Raw genomic sequence first — 22,581 nt, 5'->3', positions numbered from 1 at the left:
GGAATGGGTATGGCTCTGCCCTCCCCCAGTCTCCATTTCACCCTGCTGGACTTAGTGCATGCACCTAGGAGTCACCACCAGTAAATAGACGGACGTAAAAACTGAAGCCTGGTTCAGTAATGAGCTAAAGATTACAGTAAAGGGAGAAAGAGTTATCACAACACCAGCAGTGAGGATATACGTATACACAAATGTTGAAACTTGGTCTAGGAATGAGCTGAATATACATCAAAAGGAGAAAAGAGTTACAACACCGGTAGTAAGGATATATACACAAATGTTGAATGTTCGTACAGCAAAAGCCCCAAACAATGCAGGGAAAGACAGGCTTCGGTCAAGCATGAAATTGTCAGAATGCATGCCTAAATATAACCTGTGTTTTAAATTGAAGATAGTACACTTTTGTCAAACTTTGGCCATCAGTCCAGGCATGTAAAAATTGATTGGCAAGCATGAGATGCTTTGATGATGGAGGTAATGGTGTCTGTAAGCCAGTAAGTCAGGAGTAGTCACCCCCCCCCCCCAGAACATTAGAAAACACTCCATTGAAGAGAAGGTCAGTATTGTGCTGCAAAAAACTTTTGCTTTTCTATTCACTTGAGATTGAAGTAAAAATATACAGATTTCCTTTGTGACCGAAGCACATGCACAGATTCCTTCTGCATGTACATGAGTAGCCATTGATTGATTGGCCTTGATAAAACATCTACTGTGTTTCAGTAGTTCGACCTCGCCATCTTAGGTTTTGTATTCCTTCTTCATGCCTTAGGTTCTGTATTCCTTCCTCCTGTGGTGACGGTCTTCGAGCTGTAGTATTCTCATTGAAAGAAGAGGATACATTCTCTCCGTTTGAATCACGAAGAAGAGGAAAAAATGCTGAAAGATTTTCTGAAGGTCCACCTAAAATCCAGAGCAAAATGGATCCAAAAGAGCTCATTGGATTAGGCTGCCCCAATGCATTGTTTGCTGCTGCTGTGGAAAAACCCTGCTGTAACCCAGCATTGACCCCTCCAGTTTCCCTCTCAGAGGTGCTGACTGTGTTGTTTCCACTTGTAGGGTTTCTGATGACTGGTGCATTTGCATCCGATAATGAATTATATGGCCTGGGAGTGTTCCTATTCACCCCATTGAGATTTTCTACATACATTCGGTCAAAAACTCCACCTGGAAATACCTGTGATAAACTGCCAGCACCATTTTGCTCACCTCCAATAGGCCTAGCATGCTGCCTTGGAGATAAGGCCCTGTTATCAAATCCAGTGGCTGGTGAAGCCCCCGATGGAGTCAGACTTGTCACTTGTAGCATGGATGTGATAATAGCTGATGAAGTGATCTGAACACCATGTTGCTGCTGCAGTAACATTCGTACCCTCAAGAACCTCTGCAAAGCTGGTACCTGCAGCTCACATGCCGGTTCCGGGTTCATATGTTCTCACTTCAACAGAGTGAATATCTTAGAAATGTCCAGAATAATGCTATTTGAAAGCAAAGCATTACCTCAAAATGATTCCAGAAGTATAGAACAAGATGCTGCATAAATGCTGCAGTTGTTGAAAAGGCAAGATAAGAAAATCCTGATACATGGAACAGTTCTTATCATTAGTGTAATTAAGCCACTGAAGCCCTACAAGAAACAAGGGGCCTTGAGCGTTGAACAGTAATTTTACAGCTGAGCATACTCTGCAACAAGGGATACAGTTACCATACCATATTCATATGAGAAAAAATATATGTGGAAAACCATGAAGTAGAGGAAAAAGTATTTTGGGAAGTATTGCATTGAGACAGGTGTACGAACACTGCATCCATACAACGATATCATTTAGCAGCTTGAAAAGCATTAAATTGATTAAATTTGAACTGAATACAATTAATGGGAATGCACTATCATTTCAGCCACTATAAACAAGATATTTTCTTAACAAGCATACAAAACTTGTCCCCTCTCTTTTCTTCCCTTGCCCTTTTAACTTCAAAACCATGTCCTTGGAATGTTCACCTTACCATAACTGCAGTAATCTGTCAATTTGATGACTGCAGTAAAGCTTTAAGAGAACAAGAGCAAGATTGTTATTCAAGATGCCTCAGAAATTTTTTTCCGAAAAGAAAATTCTATCAATAACACCTCAAAGAAACCCCCCCCTCCTCCCAAAAAAAAAAGGCAAATTACAAAGTACAATGAACTTTGTAAAGAATAGCTAAGTACATTGGTTGTGTGAACCTAGTGTCACTCCATCTCTAATCAGAAAATTCAAACACTGACTTGGATAATCTATATCACCTAAACAGCTAGTCCTGGAACCAAACATGGTCCAGGACCCAAGATGTCTGAATATGTTTCTCAGGCAAATGGGCATCTCCCTTAGGACAGCCATAGTTTCCTCCTTACTGCAGAAGTACCTTCTTGGACATGACAGTACTGAACCTCGACACTATCTTGAAGCCAATCTCAAGAACCATCCTGTAACTGAAATTACCCAGTATTCTTCCAAGTCTGGCATCTGGACTAGGAGTTTCTTTGAAACTCAAGCTCCTAACTTAAGGCTGTCATACCAAGCTCAAAGCTTGAAACTTATGACCAAGGCTGACTGCTGCTTCATCAATCAGTGCAAAGACTAAGAAAGAGATGCTGAAGCAGTTTGGGCCAAGGCCACAGCCAGGGGTGATATGTAGGTAGAGGTGAAGAGGCTGGAGAGGAGGCCAAGAAAAGTAAGAAGTGGCCATGGCCAATCACTGGGGTGGAACCTAGTGGCTAGCTGGACAGCACAAGATGGTGGGCAGGCGCTCAGAAATATCTGAATTTCAAGTTATTTCTATTCTTTGCTTCCATTTGCATTTCTGTTTCCATTTGTACACTTCCAATAACTTAGTAGCACAGGGTTGTGGTCGACCATGTGTTGTTTGGGGTGGATGCTACTGACAGGGAACAGGCAGGGCTGCCATAGCAACTGGAAGAGGGATGAGAGACAGAGCTGACTGGGGTACTGACAAAGTAGCAAATCGCAGAAAGATGGAGAAGTATCATTAGGTAAGGGGGGAGGCATAGCACACAGCCAACAGCTTGAGAGCATTAACAGCAAGGGCACTATCATATCTGTGCAGGTCCACCAACACCCTATAACCTTTCAACAATTCGTGACTTCGTAATCCTTAAAAACATCATGACATTTGTGCTCTCAATCTGTTGATCCTTACTATGTATGGACCTGATAAGTTCCTTGTGTTCAAACCTGCAATCTACACTCTGGTGCCCTTCTGTCAATCCCATCACATTTGAGCCTTGTGTCCGTAATTTCCTTGGGACCCAAAAGCTTCCATCCCTCTAAGTACTTACGCAAAGAGTCCTCACAACCCTTTAACACTATGACAAGTTTTACAAATACATGACACTCAGCGCATGCTATAAACAAACATCAGCTTTAAATTCGCATAAAAGTTGACTCAGTCCATAAAAAATAGCATTGGAGTACTGTCAAAAGTTGCAACCACCGACTTAGACTGATTACTTTATCACTGAGAATAAAACTGGCAAACATTTTACCTGATCATTGTGAATAACTCACACAACCACACCAGTGTGAGAACCATAAAAGCCAGCAGTTGATCCTCATAGAATTCAAATAGAAAGAAAAGAATGCCTATCATTATCTGCAAGATACAACAGAACTCTCAGTGAATGCATGCATACATATGTATAGCACCTAATCTATCATAAGAGGTTAACCATACCTTTACCAAATCATGAAATACTCCCAAAGAAGTGACATATTAGTACTCAATATAAAACAAGCCACCAAATAAGCAGCACTTACAGGTACAAATACTAATGACTCAATCACATGTACAAAGATAAGCCGGAAGGTGGGCAGCCGATGGCGAGCATGGTACTGCAACTGCACTGAAAATGGGCACAACAACATGAATCAAAACATTGAGCACCAGATCCACCTGCTAAGGTATCACAGTTCTTAATTCATATGGCAGATCCACCTGCCAATGTATGATGACAGTTCTCAATTCGTTACCTGTGAACTTCAGCATGCGTGCTTGTGTTTCTCGGAGAGTGAAAGAAACGGACATTGTTGTTGTGAAAAACACAAATAGGGACATAATAAGAACCCCACACTTCGAGATTACATAACCTGTACAGAAAAAATGTGAGTTTTTAACTAACTCAACCTCATACTTATGCTCAGCAGTTATTCATCACATAGACATTTCTAGTTACTCATCTCACAGGCATCTCTACTAATTTTTCCCCTTTCATTAACCATCCACCTTTCCACAAATGGAGAAAATAAGGAGGGGCAAGAGAAGGGCACGTAAGGGAAAAAAGGGAAAGGGAAGGAGGGAAGGGAGCTGGATGAGGGGAGGCTAAGTGCTCTTAGTATCCAACCTCACGGTGTCCATCTTGATCACTCAGTTCAGCTCTGGACAAACTCTGTCCAAGCAGACACAGTTGAAACTATAATTGAATGGTGCAGTGCATCTATCCACATCCAATGCAGTCTCAGCCCATTTCACATCTGGGGATATCAACAGCAAGCATCTCTTTCCACCACCAACCATCTGGAAGACACAAAAATCAAGTAGGGGTATCTTTGCCGAGGAAGCTCCGATCGTCTGTGTACCATGAAAAGAGGTAAACATGGAAACTACTCCTGATCAAATGTAATCTAGTACATTCACATTCAGTAGTCCACTGATATTCCCACCCTATCGGGATTATTGGTATGATGTACATGGGGCATGGAGCTAGGAGGGCTGCATCTCTATTGCACTCTAACATAGCAACTGCACTCTCATCTCCATCTCTGCAATGTCTCGCCTATCACACTACATGCTAGGCATGGTACAGCCAGGGCAGTCTGCTGCCCAGTGGTCTCGGCATCCAGATGGCTTTAATATCCAAGGATTTCTATATGCTGATCCCTTCTCAAGATGGAACATTTTGTGTGTGCGCGTGCGTGCGTGCGCGCACACATGCATGCATGCTTCAGCCGCCAATTCCTTCTACTAATGTTGTGCATGCTCAATTTATTTTATTGATAAGTTTTCCCAATTATTGATTTCATTGAGGATGGAAATCTCCAATATGGGATAGTTTGATGGTGGAATTATACAAGCATCAGCAAATATCAGAGCAATGAATGCATCATCTTGTTAGATCGGCTCTAAAGAAGCAATTGTGTAAAAACCTTCCTAACTAGCGTCCAATTACGCTTACACTATTCGACCTATAAACTATTGCTAAAGTGCCTCTTCATGGAATTAAAGTAGTTAGCCATCTCATGGGCTATCCATTTATGCCATTTGTCGCTTGGTTTAGACTCTCTAGCTACACACTTAATTGCCACATAGGACAATTAAGATAGTATACCTAGTAAAATTAAGGCTAGGGTTGTTGAGCTAAAAATGCATTAGCTTCACTTAAACATCCCCAAAACATGCTTAATTAAGAAAGAAACCTTGTTTATTTAAAAAGAAATGAGTTCCTAGAGAGTTTCTGTATCCCATAAGCACAAACCCACTTGGGAGGGCCCAAATTTTCTATAAATAGGTATGTTGCCCTCCATTAAGCCTTAATCTCGTTTTTGCAAATTGCAAGTATTTCAGCTTGCTACCCACACCCCGGACGTGGAGGACATCGCAGTCCAAGTTGGCAATTGCTGTCTACAACAGTCTAGCGCTTGTTTCCAACCTACCACACACAGTTCAGAGCTGATTTCAGCATGCTGACTACTGGTGCTGGTTTTTCCTATGTTTTTAGTCCCTCTCATGCCACCTGCGTATGCTGTTTTCTCTCTCCTACAGCCAGCATTTTTAGTATTTCTCTCTCCTCACTTGCATTTTTAGTCTTGCTCTCTCCTGCACTGCCGTTTGCATCAGATCCAGCCTTCCTTGGCTGTGTTTGCTCGTGTTTACCATGAGGCTGCCTTGCTGTGATTCAAGATCCGTTCAGAGTACAACACACTATCTAGCTCATTACCCTTGCCTTGATCCTTGAGATACAGGAGTTTGAGGTACAATATTCATTCACTACATAATGTGTTTGCTGTATAAGCATTGTATATTCAATAGTCATATCATTTCATTCATTCTCTATGTTCATTGTCTCTGAGTTACCCTAACCCTAACTGTGTTCTTCTATCAGTCTTTGTGCTTGTCATATAGTGTTATTTGTGTTTCTATGTCAGGGTATTTCTTCACATGGTATCAGAGCCGAGATTTCTGAGAGAAACCTAGGCCTTGATCTGAAAGCTCTACAGAAGAAGCGGGAACAATAGAAGGTCAGATAACTTCGAACACTACTTCCGCACCACTTCTGACATCCGAGCTAAATCCATCGAGAAACGAGTCGGAGTGGGCCCATAGCTTGCTTCACAAGTTTCAGACATGGCAGGAAAGACATGGACTACCATGGAGTTCCATGATCTTACGAGATTACTATAGCTGAGTAGGATCTCATTTTGATGCATAGAGACCACCAACACATAGAAGATAAGTCTAAATTTCACACTTTAGATTCGGTGCACCGATCTACTAACCATGCAGAAAGGGCAGAATCTCCACTTACTGGCCATCCGCAAGTGGAAACTGGCACAAAGTCACATCATATAGAATCTGAAATGGTAGACATAACTGGCACTAATCATCATTAATGGAAGGAGTGCCAGTTATGTCTACCATTTCAGATTCTATTAATGATGATACCCCTTCTCCTAATGGTATGGATGATTTTCATGATAAGGACATATGCAAAACAATTATTGGTTTATGAGTAATGAGGAAGACAGATATTTCTTTATAAACTTAAGACTAGATAAGCAATTGAAATAAGAAATTGTGAGTACTCCTTCCTCTTCTTTTCCTTCAAATAATTTTGTTTTCAAATATCAAAATGAAGTAGGTGCATCTTCATTATCATTATTTCAATTTAATGCATTTAATGGATAAAAGAAACCACATTATTTCCCACATCTACATCTATCACAAATCCATTTAATCTCCCTTCTATCCCACCCTCTTATTCAATTGCCATATCCTTTTAGCCTCTATTAAGTGCACTGCATGTTGCCTCTCATGTAGAATCGTATGTGTTTTCATTCACCATAATGAGGGATTCTTCAAACTTAGGCACACCCGTTAGGATCTCATCTCTTTCTTAGCCGGGTGGTGTATCACCTTTTCCTCATATACTTTCAGGATCATTACAACCTGAGTATTCCCCCCCAATCTCTCCCAAGTGTGGATCAATTGGTGCCACATTTTACCTCCATGGCATTACCTAGTGGATCCCCTGGTCAATATGTTATGTCCCAGCCGACATTTGGACAGGGCTTATGTGTCCCAATGTCTCTACTTCCACCAACACCTTATGGAAACATTCGTTTTCGAGTGCCTCCGTATCAATCGGCACTCATTGGACACTCACAGCCTATTTCTGCCTACCCACCTCTTCACCCTCCTCCTTATCAAACACCTCCACCACCACCATCTTATCCTCTGCATCCATCTTACCCCACATTCATGTCACCTCATGGTTCTACCTCATCTTCCACCAAGCATGCATTCAATGATAAGAGTCCTTTTAGCGGGTCAAACTTTGCAACTTGGTCGAACTTAATGAGACATGTCCTTGACTCACAGAACCTATGGGATCTTGTGCAAGGGTTGGAACCCCCACCCGATCCTGCACTTGTTCCATACAAGGTCATCTGCTCATGGACGGCTAGAAATGCCTCCACTATTGTCGAGCTGATGTAGGGCTTATTGCATGAGTTTTATTCTCAGCTTCAACATTTTGGCTTAGCATCAGAGCAATAGGACCTATCAAATAAATCTTGACCATGAGATTCAGAACTTCAAAATCTCTGACCGAATAACGTGAAAGTCAAGTTGGCTGAGTATTGGTATCTCCTTGCCAAATTCTCTACTATAAGGACTCCTAAGTCCTCTGACGATCAGGTCACATTGTTTCTTAACAAGCTGCCGTGTAAATACTTCAATTTTGTGCAGCAATTTTGTGACAGCTATTGCATTATGTACGACTGTTCGATTTGTTTCATATGAATAATCCCTCAGAGGGGACTCTTGTTGCTCATTCTCAGAAGGGGCACCAAGAGAAGGATAAACCAAATCAAATTTCAACTCAAAATCAAGCAAGGGAATCACAAGGAAACTCCCAATCTCAACTCAAACCTGGGTGGTAGAATGTACCTAAGAAGAATAGATATTGTCAGTGCCGTCTCCGTACATAGTATGGACTGATCCATACGATACAGTATGGTACATATCCGTATGATTTAGTACGAAAAAATAGACACTTTTTGGCTACTCTCCTTCAAGCTTGCAACTCTCTCTCTCTCTCTCTCTCTCTCTCTCTCTCTCTCTCTCTCTCTCTCTCAACCATAGTTGCACTAGTACCACATACGAAAGGTTTCATACTATACCATATTTTAGGTACCGTACCTTATGTATTAGTACCATAAGGTACCAACTTAATGGATACATATTTTCCCATTCGAACTGCACTTTGGGATGAGCTAAATGCTCCTTATATTAATATGATTCTCGCATGAGATTAGATTATTAGGGATTTAAACAATCTCTCAACCTTCTCTCTCTCAAGCCCACACCTCTTATTTGTATGATCATTCATGTATGATGTATCCACTCCCATCTATGTAGTTGTAAGTTGTAGGTAGTAAGTTACGCATACAGCATTAGGTTTTGACATGTTACCCTTAAGTATTCATCTTATATACTCTAATAGCATTGCTATTTAGACTTGAAATATCTATTCTATTATCTTTAATCCAAAATAATCAACTTATTTTTTTCTTCGTACTAGTATTGTACCATACCTTATAAAATATTAAGATACCGTTTAGTATCATATTTTATCGTATTGTATCGTACTGTACCGTACCTTTTGTATTGACAACTATGGATATTGTCAATATTGTCAAAAGTCTAGCCATTTTGACGAGGAGTATTAATCAAAGGCAAGAGGCACAATACCAAAACCCAAGTCACAACCCCCCATCCCTCAGTCAGACAACCCCCCTCAAGGGAGATAGGGTGATGGCAAGGGGCAGTGGAAAGATCAAACTCACACTACCACCAGTCAACCATCTAGTCAACAATGTTCTCAACTCCAAAGGGCTTGTCTGACTGGTTTGTTGAGGCTTTTCCGCCTAGGGCATCTTGGCTATGACTCTTTAGGAGTTGTCTCGCGATGAGATGGTTGAGGGCCTTCCTCGCCTAAAGCTAGCTCGAGATATCTGTAGATTATGTCAGCTCAAGAAGCAACACCATACACCATTTCCTTAGTAGCCTACACATAAAGCTAAGACACCTCTTAGATTAATTCACGTTGACCTTTGTGGGCCCACATCCACTGCTGCCTTGAATGGCGTGCTATACTTCTTTTTGATAATGGATGATCATTCGAGATACATATGGATGTACTTCCTCAAGTATAAGTCCGAGACTTTCACATATTTCTCTGCTTGGGTGCTGCTAGTTCATAACCAGACGGGTCATTGTGTTGGTTGCATGAGTGATAGTGGTGGTAAGTTCATCTCCCACGAGTTTTTCGAGTTTCTACAGCAGCATGGCATCTCTCATCAGCTCACCTCTACCAACCCCCCTTCTTAGAATGGAGTTGTAGAGCGTCGGAACTAGATAGTTATGGAAATGGCAAGCTCTATACTTTTCGCAACAAAGCTCCCTAAGCGCCTTTGGGTTGACGCTGCTAATATTGCGGTACACATCCTCAACTAGTGCTTGGCTGCAGCTCTTCCTCAAAAGACCCTATACAAGACATTCTTTGGCTCTCGACCTATCATATCCCACTTCAGAATCTTCAAGTGTCATACATACACACGCCTGATGATGAAATAGGAAAACTTCTTTAATTAATTCATACTAGGCCAGACTTAGCTTACTCAATCAGCATTCTCAATCAATATTTCACAACACCTAGCATGTCGCATTGGATTGCATGTCTTTGTGTATTGCGTTATTTATGGTGTACTTATTCTTATGGCCTCACGGTTCCGATTTATGTTTGCAGGGGTACACTGATTCTGATTGGACAGAGATCCTAACATTCGACATTCCCATGGCGGCTACCTCTTCACCTTGGGCACGGCTCCCATTTCTAGGAACAACCGTAAGTAAGAGACGATGGTGACTTCCACGGCCAAGGCTGAGTATAGATCTCTCTTCGATGGCACCACCAAGGCCATCTACCTGAGGAGCCTACTAGCGGCGCTTCACTTCCCTTGTGACTCTCCCACCGTTGTCTATTGCGACAACCAAAGTGCCATTGCTCTTGTGGGCGATCCGATCATCAAACCACAAGCGCGGCATGTGAAAGTCCTTTCACTTTTCTAGAGAGCAGGTTGAGCTAGGCACTATCCACCTACAGTTTATGCCTTCATTAGACAATTTTGCAAACATTTGGACCAAAGCAGTCAATCGGCCAGTTCTTCAGTACCTTTTTCCCAAGATCGGCTTGGATACAACCTCCCCTACTTCAAATTGACGGGGAGAGGAAAATTCTCTCTTGCTTTCCCTTCCAGTTTGAGAGGGGATAGCTACTTCTCTTGATAGTGACAATGATGATGCTTACAGTTTTTAGACATTCATTCATTCATTTATTCTTTTGTATTTTGCTTATGGATATTTGTAACTTCATCCGCATTGTCAAGATGACATGATTGTCAAAGGACACTAGGACAAGTGAATAATTCCCCTGTGCAAGGGTACTCTCCAAGTGACACTTGCATTGCATTTTGCGTGCGCATAACATCTTGCATCTCCCTTTGCATTACCCATGCATTGGCCTTCTGTTCATATAGATATATATAGGCATACATCTATACGCATTTATCCATTTTCGATCTTTTGGAGTGGTTGACTCTGGATCCACCATATTCGTGGCATTGCACATGGTAGTCTCCAAGACAGTTCTCCCTAGCTTGCTTGCTTGCTTTGCTTGTCTTGATTGCTTCACATCTTTGCTATATTTGTTTCACCTACACCTTAGAAATTTTCCTTTTTCACCAACACCTAGTAATGGTAGGGATAATATGCTTGTTTTGTGAAGGTCTTCGGTCTGCTGACCATCCCTTATCACTCTCCCGTTTGGTGCACGAATACTCAATAGGACGAAAATTGATTTGAAACCCTCAATTGATGCTAAATCTATCAAAACTACAAAGCCCTCCAAAAAAAAAGGTGGGGGGAGAAAAAGTCCATAACTGATTCCATCTGCCTTTGCAGGACCTGGTAGGCCACTGGGTAGCCAACATGCACCCTTTGTCCAATGCCCTATCCTCTCTAGGGTGATCACTTGGGCTCCCTTAGTAAGATAACCATCACCTCTATAGTCTTTGTAGGCCACTGGACAGCCGACATGCACCCTTTGTCTGATGCTCTAGCTACTTTGGGGTGGGACGCCTTGGGGTATATATATATATATATATAAGGATCTTGGCTAGCCTACTTCTCGTGGCACTATTGTTGGGCTTGAGAGGGGTTGTTGAGCTAAAAATGCATTAGCTCCACTTAAACAACCCCAAAACATACTTAATTTTATAAAAAACCTTGTTTATTTAAAAAGAAATGCATTCTTAGAGAGTGTTTGTATCTCATAAGCACAAACTCACTTGGGAGGGCCCAAACTTTCTATAAATAGGTATGCTGCCCTCCATTCATCCTTTATCTCGTTTTTGCAAATTTCAGGTATTTCAGCTTGCTGCCCACCCCTTGGACGCAGAGGACATCGCAGTCCAAACTGACCATTGCTATCTACAACAATTAGGCACCTGTTTCTAGCCTACCACACACTATTCGTGGCTGATTTCAGCATGTTGATTACTGGTGCTGGTTTTTCCTGCGTTTTAAGTCTTTCTCTCTCTTGCAGTCTGCATTTGCTGTTTTCTCTCTCCTGCAGCCGGCGTTTTCAATCTTTCTCTCTCCTCACCTGCGTTTTTAGTCTTTCTCTCTATTGCACTGCCATCTGCACCAAATCCAATCTTCCTTGGTTGCATTTGCCGATATTCAATATCCAAAGGCTGCCTTGCTGCAATTCAGGATCCGTTCATAGTATGATACACTCTCTAGCTCATTACCCCTACCCTGATCCATGAGACAGGAGTTCGAGGTACAATATTCATTCACTACATTGTGTGTTTGCTGCATGAGCATTGTATATTCAATAGTCATATCATTTCATTCATTCTATGTGTTCATTGTCTCTCAGTTACCCTAACCCTAATTGTATTCTTCTATTAGTTTATGCTTTGTCATACAGTATTATTTGTGTTTTGGTGTTAGGGTATTTCTTCACGAGGGTTTCCTAGGACCTTTAGAAATAATTAGTCCTAGGGTTTCCTATTTACAGACATTTTGTGCATTTTAGAAAAATCATTATGGACATTATCACTAGCACAATTCATTGTACTTTGATTCATTTGCTTGAGAACATTCATCCATCATTCTGATAGAGTATTCTTGTGCACTCTCTCTCTCTCTCTCTCTCTCTCTCTCTCTCTGTGTGTGTGTGACAATTACTCCACATCTCCACCAACAATGGTATCAGAGCTATACCTAGCCATTGCTTTCTTTTCTTCTCCCTCACAGCCAATTGTTATTGAGCTCCACAATCGGCCAGCTACCATTCGAGCCATTGCCTTTGTGCTGGGTCTCATCCTCACACGGAGGTTGTACAACCTCAACTCTTGACAGGCATGCTACCATCAGTATCAGTCCAGGTCATACAGCCAGGGGCTACTCTACATCTGCCATCCAAACCTCCAGCCGGTTGCAGCCATCCAGCACTGCAAACACTACCTATCCACTCAGCCTCTAGCTGCTGCCCTGGTCAGCTCCTACAGCAACTTCCTGCCACTGCAACCAAAAGAAAAAACACCAAACCTGAACAGATGCCACATAAGCAAGCAGCTGCTGCCTAACGACAATTGTTGTCACCAGTTGTGCTCCTCCCTCAGCTGTTGCTGCCGACAGCTGTGTAGCCACCAACAACCCTAAGCACCAACTTGCAGTCCTGTGATGCCGCATCAGCTGATTCTGTCATCTCCATAGTGGCATCATTCCTGCTGCCTCTCCCACCACCTTCAGCCTCTAAAGTGCCACCCTTCCTTTCCAACCACTGCACCACCTTGCAGCCCTTCTGCCACTGGCATAGGAGCCAAAGAGCTGCTCTTGGAGAGCAAGCAAAATTTGTCGTGATTCCATCAACATCAGGCAACATTGGGCACACATTTGGTATGAGTTTCTCAAATTTTCAGGTCTGCCCACATCAGGCAACATTGGGCACACATTTGGTATCAGTTTCTCAAATTTTCAGATCTGCCCACATTTAAAATTTGGCCCTTTCTGAAATTTTCCTTCCCTAGCTCCCTGATCATTTTCTCCAACATTGTCCTTGCAATTTCTCACTTTCAACCTGATGAAATCTGAAACTTTTGCTCCTCTTGCCTTTCATTGGCTACCATGCATTCAGAACATCATCTTCAGGTCTATTGGAGATGATTTGTGCAAACATGAAACAAAATTGTACTATTGGCAAACTTTTCCAAGGCAATCAAATCAAGTAGGTGCTTTTGGACTTGGATTGAGGAGATTTACAGCCTCCCACCACTGCATCAGCACTTCATTTGTTCGCCATAAAACCACGTAAAATATGTCTAATTCTATATTTTGCATTTCAACATAATCTCTTTTTCCATCTCCTCAATTCTGTTAGCTTGCCTATGTTAGTCATGTCAATCTGTGATGAGACATGGGAGCTCTAGCAGTTTTAGGTGCATTTCCTTCAATTGTCGGCTTCCAATGTGCATTTCTAGGTTGATTTCTGCTTTTCTTAGTCTACCTCTTGCCGAACATTGTCCTTGCCATGGATTTTTATGTAGCCTCCTAGTACTTTTCTGGCATTTCTCCAATGCGACCAGCATTAAATGCTGGCAGCAAGCATTCATTGCACCTACAAGTACAAGTTGGCCAATTTTTGGCATTGTTAGCTATTTATAGCTAGTCTTCCCACTTGGCAAACACACACTCTCTCCAATCTTCCATTCTTCCCATCCAGGTTTGCAGGTGTGCACTCCGACTTTGGTCTTCTCCTCCATCTCCAATGCCACTATCAAAAGGACAAAATTTTATTGCTTTGCTTAGCATTTGATTAAAAGTTAATCAAATGTGCTAATGTGACTTACACATGTGAGGTGCAAGTTAATTATTTCACCATGCGGGACCCAAGACCCCGAAATATCAATTGGTGCCAAAAGCAACAATTGTAATAAGTAATGCTTGGCAAGAACTAGGTGCTACCAGGTGTCAAATTTGGGCCTAGACCAATTTATTGGCCACCAATGTCAATGGTGACATTAGAGACTAGGCATAAATTAATTAATTTATGCCAGTCTAGGGGTTAATATCTGCACAAGGATACTTAGAAGACAATTTGGCCTAGCCAATTTAATTATTGGCTGGTGGATTCTTTTTTTTTTTACACTAGATAATGCTAGAAAATGGGATTAGAAGGCTACCACTTGGCAAAACTTGCCTATGAAAGTGGGAAAAACGTTTTTGGGGACTGGTGGAATCACCAAGGATCAGTCCTATAGCATGCGATAGTAATTTGGAGTCCTCCAAAAGCAAGTGACAACAGCCCAAGGTCCTAGTGCAAACGATAGCATATAAGAGGGAACAACAGTCTTTCTAGTGGTCCTAAGCTGTAGATGACAACTTTCATGACTGTTTAAGCAAGGCAACAATAGGTTTTTAGCATTTCTCGCAATGAAGCTTTGAAATTTCTCTCAATAGCATTCTCTCTTATCCCCCAACCATCTCTCAAGTGATCTCAGTAAAATCCAACTATTTGAGTCACCAAATGTGGAGATATTGAAAAATCTCTACTATAAATCTTAATTTACAGCAAAAGTTAGGATTTGATACCAACCTCAAGATACGTGCTTAAAATTGAGAGTCTAGAACTTCAATTTCAATAGCTAAAATTGAGAAATTTAAAGAAAATTTAAAAGACCAGCCAACCAATATCATATTTGGGCTGAATTTGTATTTCAAGGAGTAAGGTAAAGGCCAAATCCCCGACCAAACCAAGGGGCGAATTGGTTTGGAGGATTGCTGGTTAATTTTCACAACAAGAGGCACTTGGATTAGCAGAGGAGATCAAAGGATCTCACTTGTGCTCCTTCCATTTGCAATATAAGATAAAGAAATACCGCAAGGGACACTAATTTTGGGGCCAACCAGGTGTCCATTGTCCAAGATTAAAGTAGTGAAGTGTGCATTTTCAGTTTATGTGAATTTTATGCTTCCGGTAATTACTGTTAAATCAGATTAGTACCACCCTCTCTCTGAAGGAAGGGTAGTTTCAGTTGCCGTCATCATCAACCTCATTAGGTGCCTTCACTAATGCTATGGGTTGTATGCAAGGACTAATCAATCCTTCTATAGTCAGCATTTGCCTATAAATTGTTACTCAATTCCTTCCTGAAAATGAAATGGAAATAAATTGGGAAGATTGGGATTATGTCAAACAAAAGGGAAGACCCCTACTGACATATCTAGAGGAGTATTGTGAGATAATCCTCAAATTGGAAGGAATAGATGAATTTCAATCTACTGCTCCCCTTGACCCGGTAATTTATAGATTGTTACTCAATTCCTTCCTGAAAATGAAATGGAAAGAAATTGGGAAGATTGGGATTATATCAAACAAAAGGGAAGACCCCTACTGACATATCTAGAGAAGTATTGTGAGATAATCCTCAAATTGGAAGGAATAAATGAATTTCAAAAGACAAGAGGATTCATTAGGGGACTAGATAAGGCCTGTAAAAAGGAAGTGAAAAGAAGTTCACCTAAGATGCTTGAAGAGGCAATTAAATTTGCATTAATCAATGAAGATAGTACGCATCCAGGTACACTCACTAGTCTCACTGATACGGAGCCCAAGATTAAGGAATTGGAAACCTCAAAATTTGTAGGCAAATTTAAAAGGAAAATGCCATTTCTTAAGGGCAAGAAACAACCCTTTGAAAAGAAACAATATGTAAGGCCAAAGTTAAGTCAAGATGACTTTGATAAGGCCAAAAAACAAAAGTTGTGTTTCAATTGCCTATCCCTTAACCATGCTGCCTGGAATTGCCCTCAAAGGAAAAAGGGGGAAGATAAAGGAAAGGATGAGGACAAGGGCAAGGGAAAAGAAAAACAAATCCATGTAGTGCAGACCCTGGAATTAAAGGGGCATGAAAGGTATAAATCTTTAGAGGTCTTGCACAAGGATGTACAACACAGGTATTGTATGTCAACTTCTATGTGGCAGCTTACCTTTGGGCCACATGATTTAGTTAGAGTGCATGGATTGATAGCTGGAAAGAGAGTTAGAGTCATGATTGATGACTCTGCTACCCACAATTTCATAAATTATGCACTTGTCAAAAAATTGAAACTTCCCCAACAAAAGAGTGGGCATCAATATGTTGTTCGTATGATGCAAGGTCAGGATAATAAAATATAGGATACAATGGTATCCAATTTGGAAATTGAGATCCAAGGATATACAGATAAACTTGATTTCCAAATTATGAATATGGAAAGAGCCGATATTGCTTTAGGGAGGGAGTGGCTATGGGAATTGGAACCATACTTAAAACGTAGTTATCATCATAATACACTGGAATTTGAAAGGGATGGTAAGACTTTTGTGATTCAAGGTGAACATGAAGTATCTGATAACCCTTTGTTGTGTTCCACTGAAGTTCAGAAGCTGATAAAGAAGGAAGCTTGTGAGGCATATATGTTATGGTCTCTTCCTGTACAAAACACTTTTACTTTCTGTAATATAAAGCAACAATTTTCTTATGTTTGTGAGTTGAATGTAAGTAATGAATTAAGTGGTTTGTTAGATGAATTTAAAGATGTGTTTCCTTCTGATTTACCAAGTGGTCTTCCACCAGATAGGGGTAATGTAAATCACTCAATTGACACAGATAGGGATACACACCCTATTTCTAAACCACCTTATAAGTTAAGTGAAACACAGCACCAAGAAGTTGAAAGACAAATTAAGGATTACCTTGATAAAGGATTTATACAATCCAGCAATTCACCTTGGGCTTCGCCAATTTTATTGGTAAAGAAAAAAGATGGTTCTATGCGACTTTGTGTTAATTATAGAGCACTTAATAAGATCCAAAAAAAGTAAGGACAATTATTGAATGGCCATCTCCAAGGAACCTGGAAGAGTTGCAGATCTTCCTAGGTTTATCTGGATTTTATCGTAGATTCATTCGAGATTATGCCAAAATAGCTATTCCAATGATAGACCAACTTAAAGGGAAAGGGAAGAGCTTTAATTGGAGAGCTGACCAAAATGAAAGTTTTCAAAAACTTAAGGTTGCTATTGCTACAACTCCAGTACTATTAATTGTGAATCCCAATAAACCATTTGTGGTTGAAGTCGATGCCAATGATAAGGTGATAGGCGCGGTCTTATTACAAGAAGGTCGACCAGTTACTTTTGAAAGCAAGAAATTAGACCGTGCAAAATGGAATTATTCTGTTTATGAGAGGGAGTTGTATACAATAGTACATGCAATGAAGAAATGGAGACACTATCTGTACGGTGCCAAACTTTTGATCTTGTCGGATCATGAAAGCATTAAGTGGCTTAGTGACCAACCGGATCTACAAGGGTGTAAAGCCAGATGGGCCGAACTCCTTCAAGAGTTCGACTACGAAATAAGATATAGAAAGAGAAAGTACAATATAGTGGCTGATGCACTCAGTAGAATGCCCATCATAAATGAATTGAGTTTTACTCAGTTCACTTCCGATTTACTTGAATCTTTGAAAGGGAAATGCCAGGTTGATCCGGCATATTCCAACATATGGGAAGCAATAAATAATGGGGATCCAAATGGAAGAGCCTCCACAGAGGAAGGAATATCTGAGGATATTCATCAAGGAAATGGAGCATTAGGGGTTGCTCAAATGAAATTCAAGTGGAAGAATTTTACCATTGATAATGGTTATTTACTCTACAAGGGTAGGGTATGTGTCCCGAAAGATGAAGAAATAAGACGCCAGATACTCTTTGAGTGTCATGATACCCCTAGTGCCGGACATCCAGGAGTTAATAAGACTTATAGTCCTATTAAAAGGCAGTTCTATTGGCCTGGAATGAATAAGAACATCCTTGACTATGTGGTCAAATGTAATAAATGCCAAGTTAATAAAGCTGAAAGATTGAAAATGGGAGGACTTCTCCACCCATTAGAGATTCCTTCGGGAAAATGGGAGAGTATCTCCATGGACTTTATTGTTGCGTTACCCAGAACACAGAGGGGGCACAACTCTGTGTGGGTGATTGTGGATAGGTTAACCAAAATGGCTAGGTTTATTCCAACTTCAACTGATGTTAAAACACCAGAATTGGCTAGATTGTTCGTAGAGAACATATACCGATTGTATGGCTTTCCGGAAAATATAGTTTCTGATCGAGATAGAAAATTTGATAGTCAATTTTGGTGTGCTGAATTTAGAAGTTGGATACTAAACTTAGCATGAGTACGGCGGACCATCCGCAAACTGATGAGCAAATTGAAAGGGTTAACCGAATCCTTGAAGATATGCTCAGGGCATATGTAAGTAAAAGGCAAACTAATTGGGAAGAGTATCTACTGTAAGTAAAAGGCAAACTAATTGGGAAGAGTATCTACCGATAGCAGGGTTTGCATATAATAGTGCCAAGCACTCTTCCAATGGATATAGTCCATTTATGCTAACGTATGGGTTTCAGCCCAGAGTTCCTCATGCAGTAGGACTACATAAGGAAAAGGTTCAGGCAGCCAAGGACTTTTTGGAGGATATGAATAATATGTTAAAATTTGCTTGAGAAAATATTAACGAAGCTCAAAATCAAGCTAAAGCTTATGCAGATCCTCACCGAAGAGGCATCTCCTTTGAAGAAGGGGAATTGGTCTATCTTAAGGTGCCTGAACAAACTAAAACCATGAAAATAGGACGATGTCCAAAGCTTTCACCCAAGTATTGTGGTCCTTTCACAATATTTAAAAGGGTGGGAGAACACGCTTACAAGCTCCAACTACCTATTGGTAGTAAAACACATCCAGTCTTTCATGTAAGTAAGCTAAGGAAGAAGTTGGGTGATTTGGATAATCTAATCTTAAATGATAACATTGAGGAGCTATTAAATGACCAATCTAATCCACATGAACCAGAAAGAATATTAAATGTTCGTAACAGACGAACAAGAAATACTATTTATCAAGAATATTTGGTCAAATGGAAAGATTGTTCAGAAGAAAGCTCAACATGGGAGCGAGTAAGTACCCTAAGAAAAAGGTTTCCCAATTTACAGTTAGGCCTTCCAAGTATCGTTTTCGAGGACGAAACCGATTCTTAAGGGGAAGGAAATGTTACATTAATAAAGGTAATTTATGGGAGACAAATGCGAGGGGTGACCATCCGAGGGCCTTGGGCACCTGAACGGGGTCAAGGGGAGCCTAGAGAGTAAGAGAGTCTAAGAATAGTAGGACTCACCTAAAGCGGACGGCTGGCAGAGGAAACAAAGAGAGAAGAGCCAACACTCATCTAGGCGAGGTTGGGAGGTGAAAGAGAGGATCACTCATGCCATTTCATTCACACCATATAGATGGTATGATGATGAGTGTAGAGTCACCCAAGCTCGCTTACAAAAAGAAGTGGAGCTAGGCACTCAGACACATCGCCAAGCAAAGGCGTTCTTCAAACGCCTTGTGCGGAAGAAGAAACAAGACTACTTAGCGAAAGCAGAAGCAGAGATATATCAGTTATTTTTGGGGCGGGATAGCAAGAGCGCATGGAAGATGTTTCATGAAAGACAGCCCCCCATAAAATTACATCACCAGATGCTTGGCTTGACTATGGGAGACAGCTGTATGACCTGCTAGGACAGCCACCTATGCAGCCCCCACAAGCTTGTAGGCCAACACAATGGTCTTTCTTCACATGGAAAATGGTTAGGGATGCAATTTATAGATTACAAAATGGGAGGGCACAGGATGAGGATGAACTAGTAGCAGAACATTTCTCACATGCTTGTGACATATTAGCACCCATATTAGCACACATGTTCAATAGAGCAGTATGTGAAGGTTTCCCTATGAGTTGGTCACACAATATTATAATCCTGCTATTTAAAAGTGGTGATCCCTTGATTCCTAGCAACTACAGGAGTATCATGATCTCTCATACTTTGGCCAAGATATATGGATCTATATTGGAGCATGAACTTAGTGAGTGGGCTGAAATGCAAGGTAAGAGAGCACAAGGACATGTAGGTTTCAGACGAGGATATACCACGCTGGACCATATTCTCACACTTAAGAGCCATTATTGAGGGTCGAGCTCGAGACAAGAGAATCTATTGTTGCTTTGTAGACTTTCACAAAGCTTTTGATACAATGCCTCGTACACGTATCATGCAAAGATTGCAAGACATTGGAGTAACATATGGTATACGATGGGGTGTCTATGCATTATCTGAGGCAGTGACAGGTCATGTACGAGTACCTAGGGGGCTATCAAAGAGCATTGACAGTACCATAGGAGTGAAACAAGAATGTCCACTTTCACCCACATTGTTTGGTCTATACATAGATGAAGTGTCTGATTACATAGACCGAGGCGGAGTGGCTGGAGCCAGCCTGGCAAGGGTGTTGATACCGATATTACTATATGCAGATGATATTGTTCTCATTTCAGATTCACTGGAGGGATTGCAGTGCCATCTAGACGCTTTGCACATCTTCTGTAGAGATAAAGACCTCACAATGAACCTTGGGAAGATCAAAACCATGGTTTTCAATACTTTAGCAGCATGGGTGACTAGATCTATGTTCACATTTGGGGGAGACATATTGGAGCATGTAAGGGAATATGTCTATTTTGGAGTCACCTTTTGTGGCCCACGTTTTTCGTTGAGAGGGGCATCAGAGGCACGTCTGGCACGTGGATATGCAGCACTAGGGGCACTCGAGAGTCAATGTGCTCACATACAGTTCCAGGAGCCCCGCACCAAACTTTGGTTGTTTGACACCCTAGTCAGACCTACATTACTATATGGAGCAGAGGTATGGGGTTGTAGCTTGTACCATAGGCGTCTTAGCCCACTCACTGATCAGATTGAAGTAGAGAGGGATTATTATGATGGTTGGGATAGCATGAAAAGGCCACTGATCATGATGATAACACGTATGATTAGAAGTAAGCCCTCCAACCCACATCCCATTGTCAGAGCAGAGCTAGGGGCAACACCTACTATAGTTATGGAGGCACTCTTCAGGGTAGTGACTTTTTGGCACAGACTATGGGAACTTCCACACCATAGATACTCTAGATTAGCACTAACCTCATCTAGACAACTAGCAGCAGGAGGCGAGAAGAACTGTTGGTTTTCACATATGGCTATTTGGATGAGCCTACATGGTCTTCCGGATATTGACCGTCTTCCACCTTTGGATTATAGCCTTGACTGCCCTACACTTTCTCTCAGCCGATCAAAGCTGAACCAGGTGATCAAAGCTGATATCTTGAGGATTGAGATAGCAAAGACATGGATCCATCCACCACTCCCTCTAGGATCGAGGATGGAGTTCTATAGGAGTCATTTCTTGTGTCTCTCTAATGATGATTTCACAATTTGGCCAATACATATGGACACCCATCTCTCCCATAGCGTATGGGTTGCTATCGAACAGATCCGCACCTCCTCACATAGGCTTCAGATGGAGATAGGCAGATGGACAAATACCCTAGCAAAGGATAGGACTTGCCAGCTTTGTGGTCGAGAGCCTGAGACGGAGGAGCACTACATATGCAGATGCACAGTATACTATGACATACGAGGACTGTACCACTCCCTCTTCCGTGATGGATTTGGACCCCTTCGTCGCGTCAAGGAGTACGAGGAACAGAGATACCTAAGTCTTTTCCTCCTGGAGCTCGAGAGGCCCCGGAATTGCTCTACTGCGAGACAGGAGGCCAGCTCATCCAAAAGGACACACACAGAGAACAGTGACAGACTTCTTCTACAGAGCCGACCCTACTGACACTACCAGCCTAGCAAAGACAGAGCCACCCCGCCAGACACCTTACAGGCCACGCCGTGTAGTCACATTGGATAGAGCCATTTCCCTTTGTCGAGCACGACAACCCCATCTACCACAACCACGTCCGAGGAGACCACACCACAGTCGGATTAGAGCCACTATCACGAGACACCGAAGACTCACCACCAGGTATATCAGTGAAGCAATTAGGACAGCATCATAGCTGAGATCATGTGCAGATCTTGAGATCACCTACAGCCCATAGTCTCCACCACACTTTTGTACATGGCTCTATCAGATCTAGTTCTCCTTTCCTTTCCTTTTCTTTTCTATCCATGGAACAACACTACACATGGTTCAACCCTAGTATAGTTCCATTGTATAGTTATTTTCAGTATATTTT

The 22,581-nt window shown here is 41.5% G+C and overlaps 1 protein-coding gene across 1 annotated transcript in view; it reads right to left on the bottom strand.

The window, feature by feature from the left end:
- Positions 1-346: 346 nt before the first annotated feature.
- LOC148030468 (S3 self-incompatibility locus-linked pollen protein) overlaps positions 347-22,581 on the bottom strand; it is a 126,609-nt gene continuing 104,374 nt past the window's right edge. The window contains exons 9-14 of the mRNA XM_087686797.1: positions 4,026-4,142; positions 3,813-3,898; positions 3,542-3,648; positions 1,708-1,799; positions 1,498-1,574; positions 347-1,396 (exon numbers count right to left, since the gene is read on the bottom strand). Of these exons, the coding sequence (XP_087542923.1) occupies positions 707-1,396; positions 1,498-1,574; positions 1,708-1,799; positions 3,542-3,648; positions 3,813-3,898; positions 4,026-4,142 (1,169 nt within the window). The 3' untranslated portion in view covers positions 347-706. The remainder of the gene's footprint in view (positions 1,397-1,497; positions 1,575-1,707; positions 1,800-3,541; positions 3,649-3,812; positions 3,899-4,025; positions 4,143-22,581) is intronic.

Source organism: Lygodium microphyllum, chromosome 10, assembly GCF_053477565.2.
Source record: "Lygodium microphyllum isolate KBCC chromosome 10, Lygodium_microphyllum_v1.1.10, whole genome shotgun sequence".
In the NCBI taxonomy this organism is placed as follows: Eukaryota; Viridiplantae; Streptophyta; class Polypodiopsida; order Schizaeales; family Lygodiaceae; genus Lygodium; species Lygodium microphyllum.
This window is presented reverse-complemented; position numbering and strand designations above follow the sequence as displayed.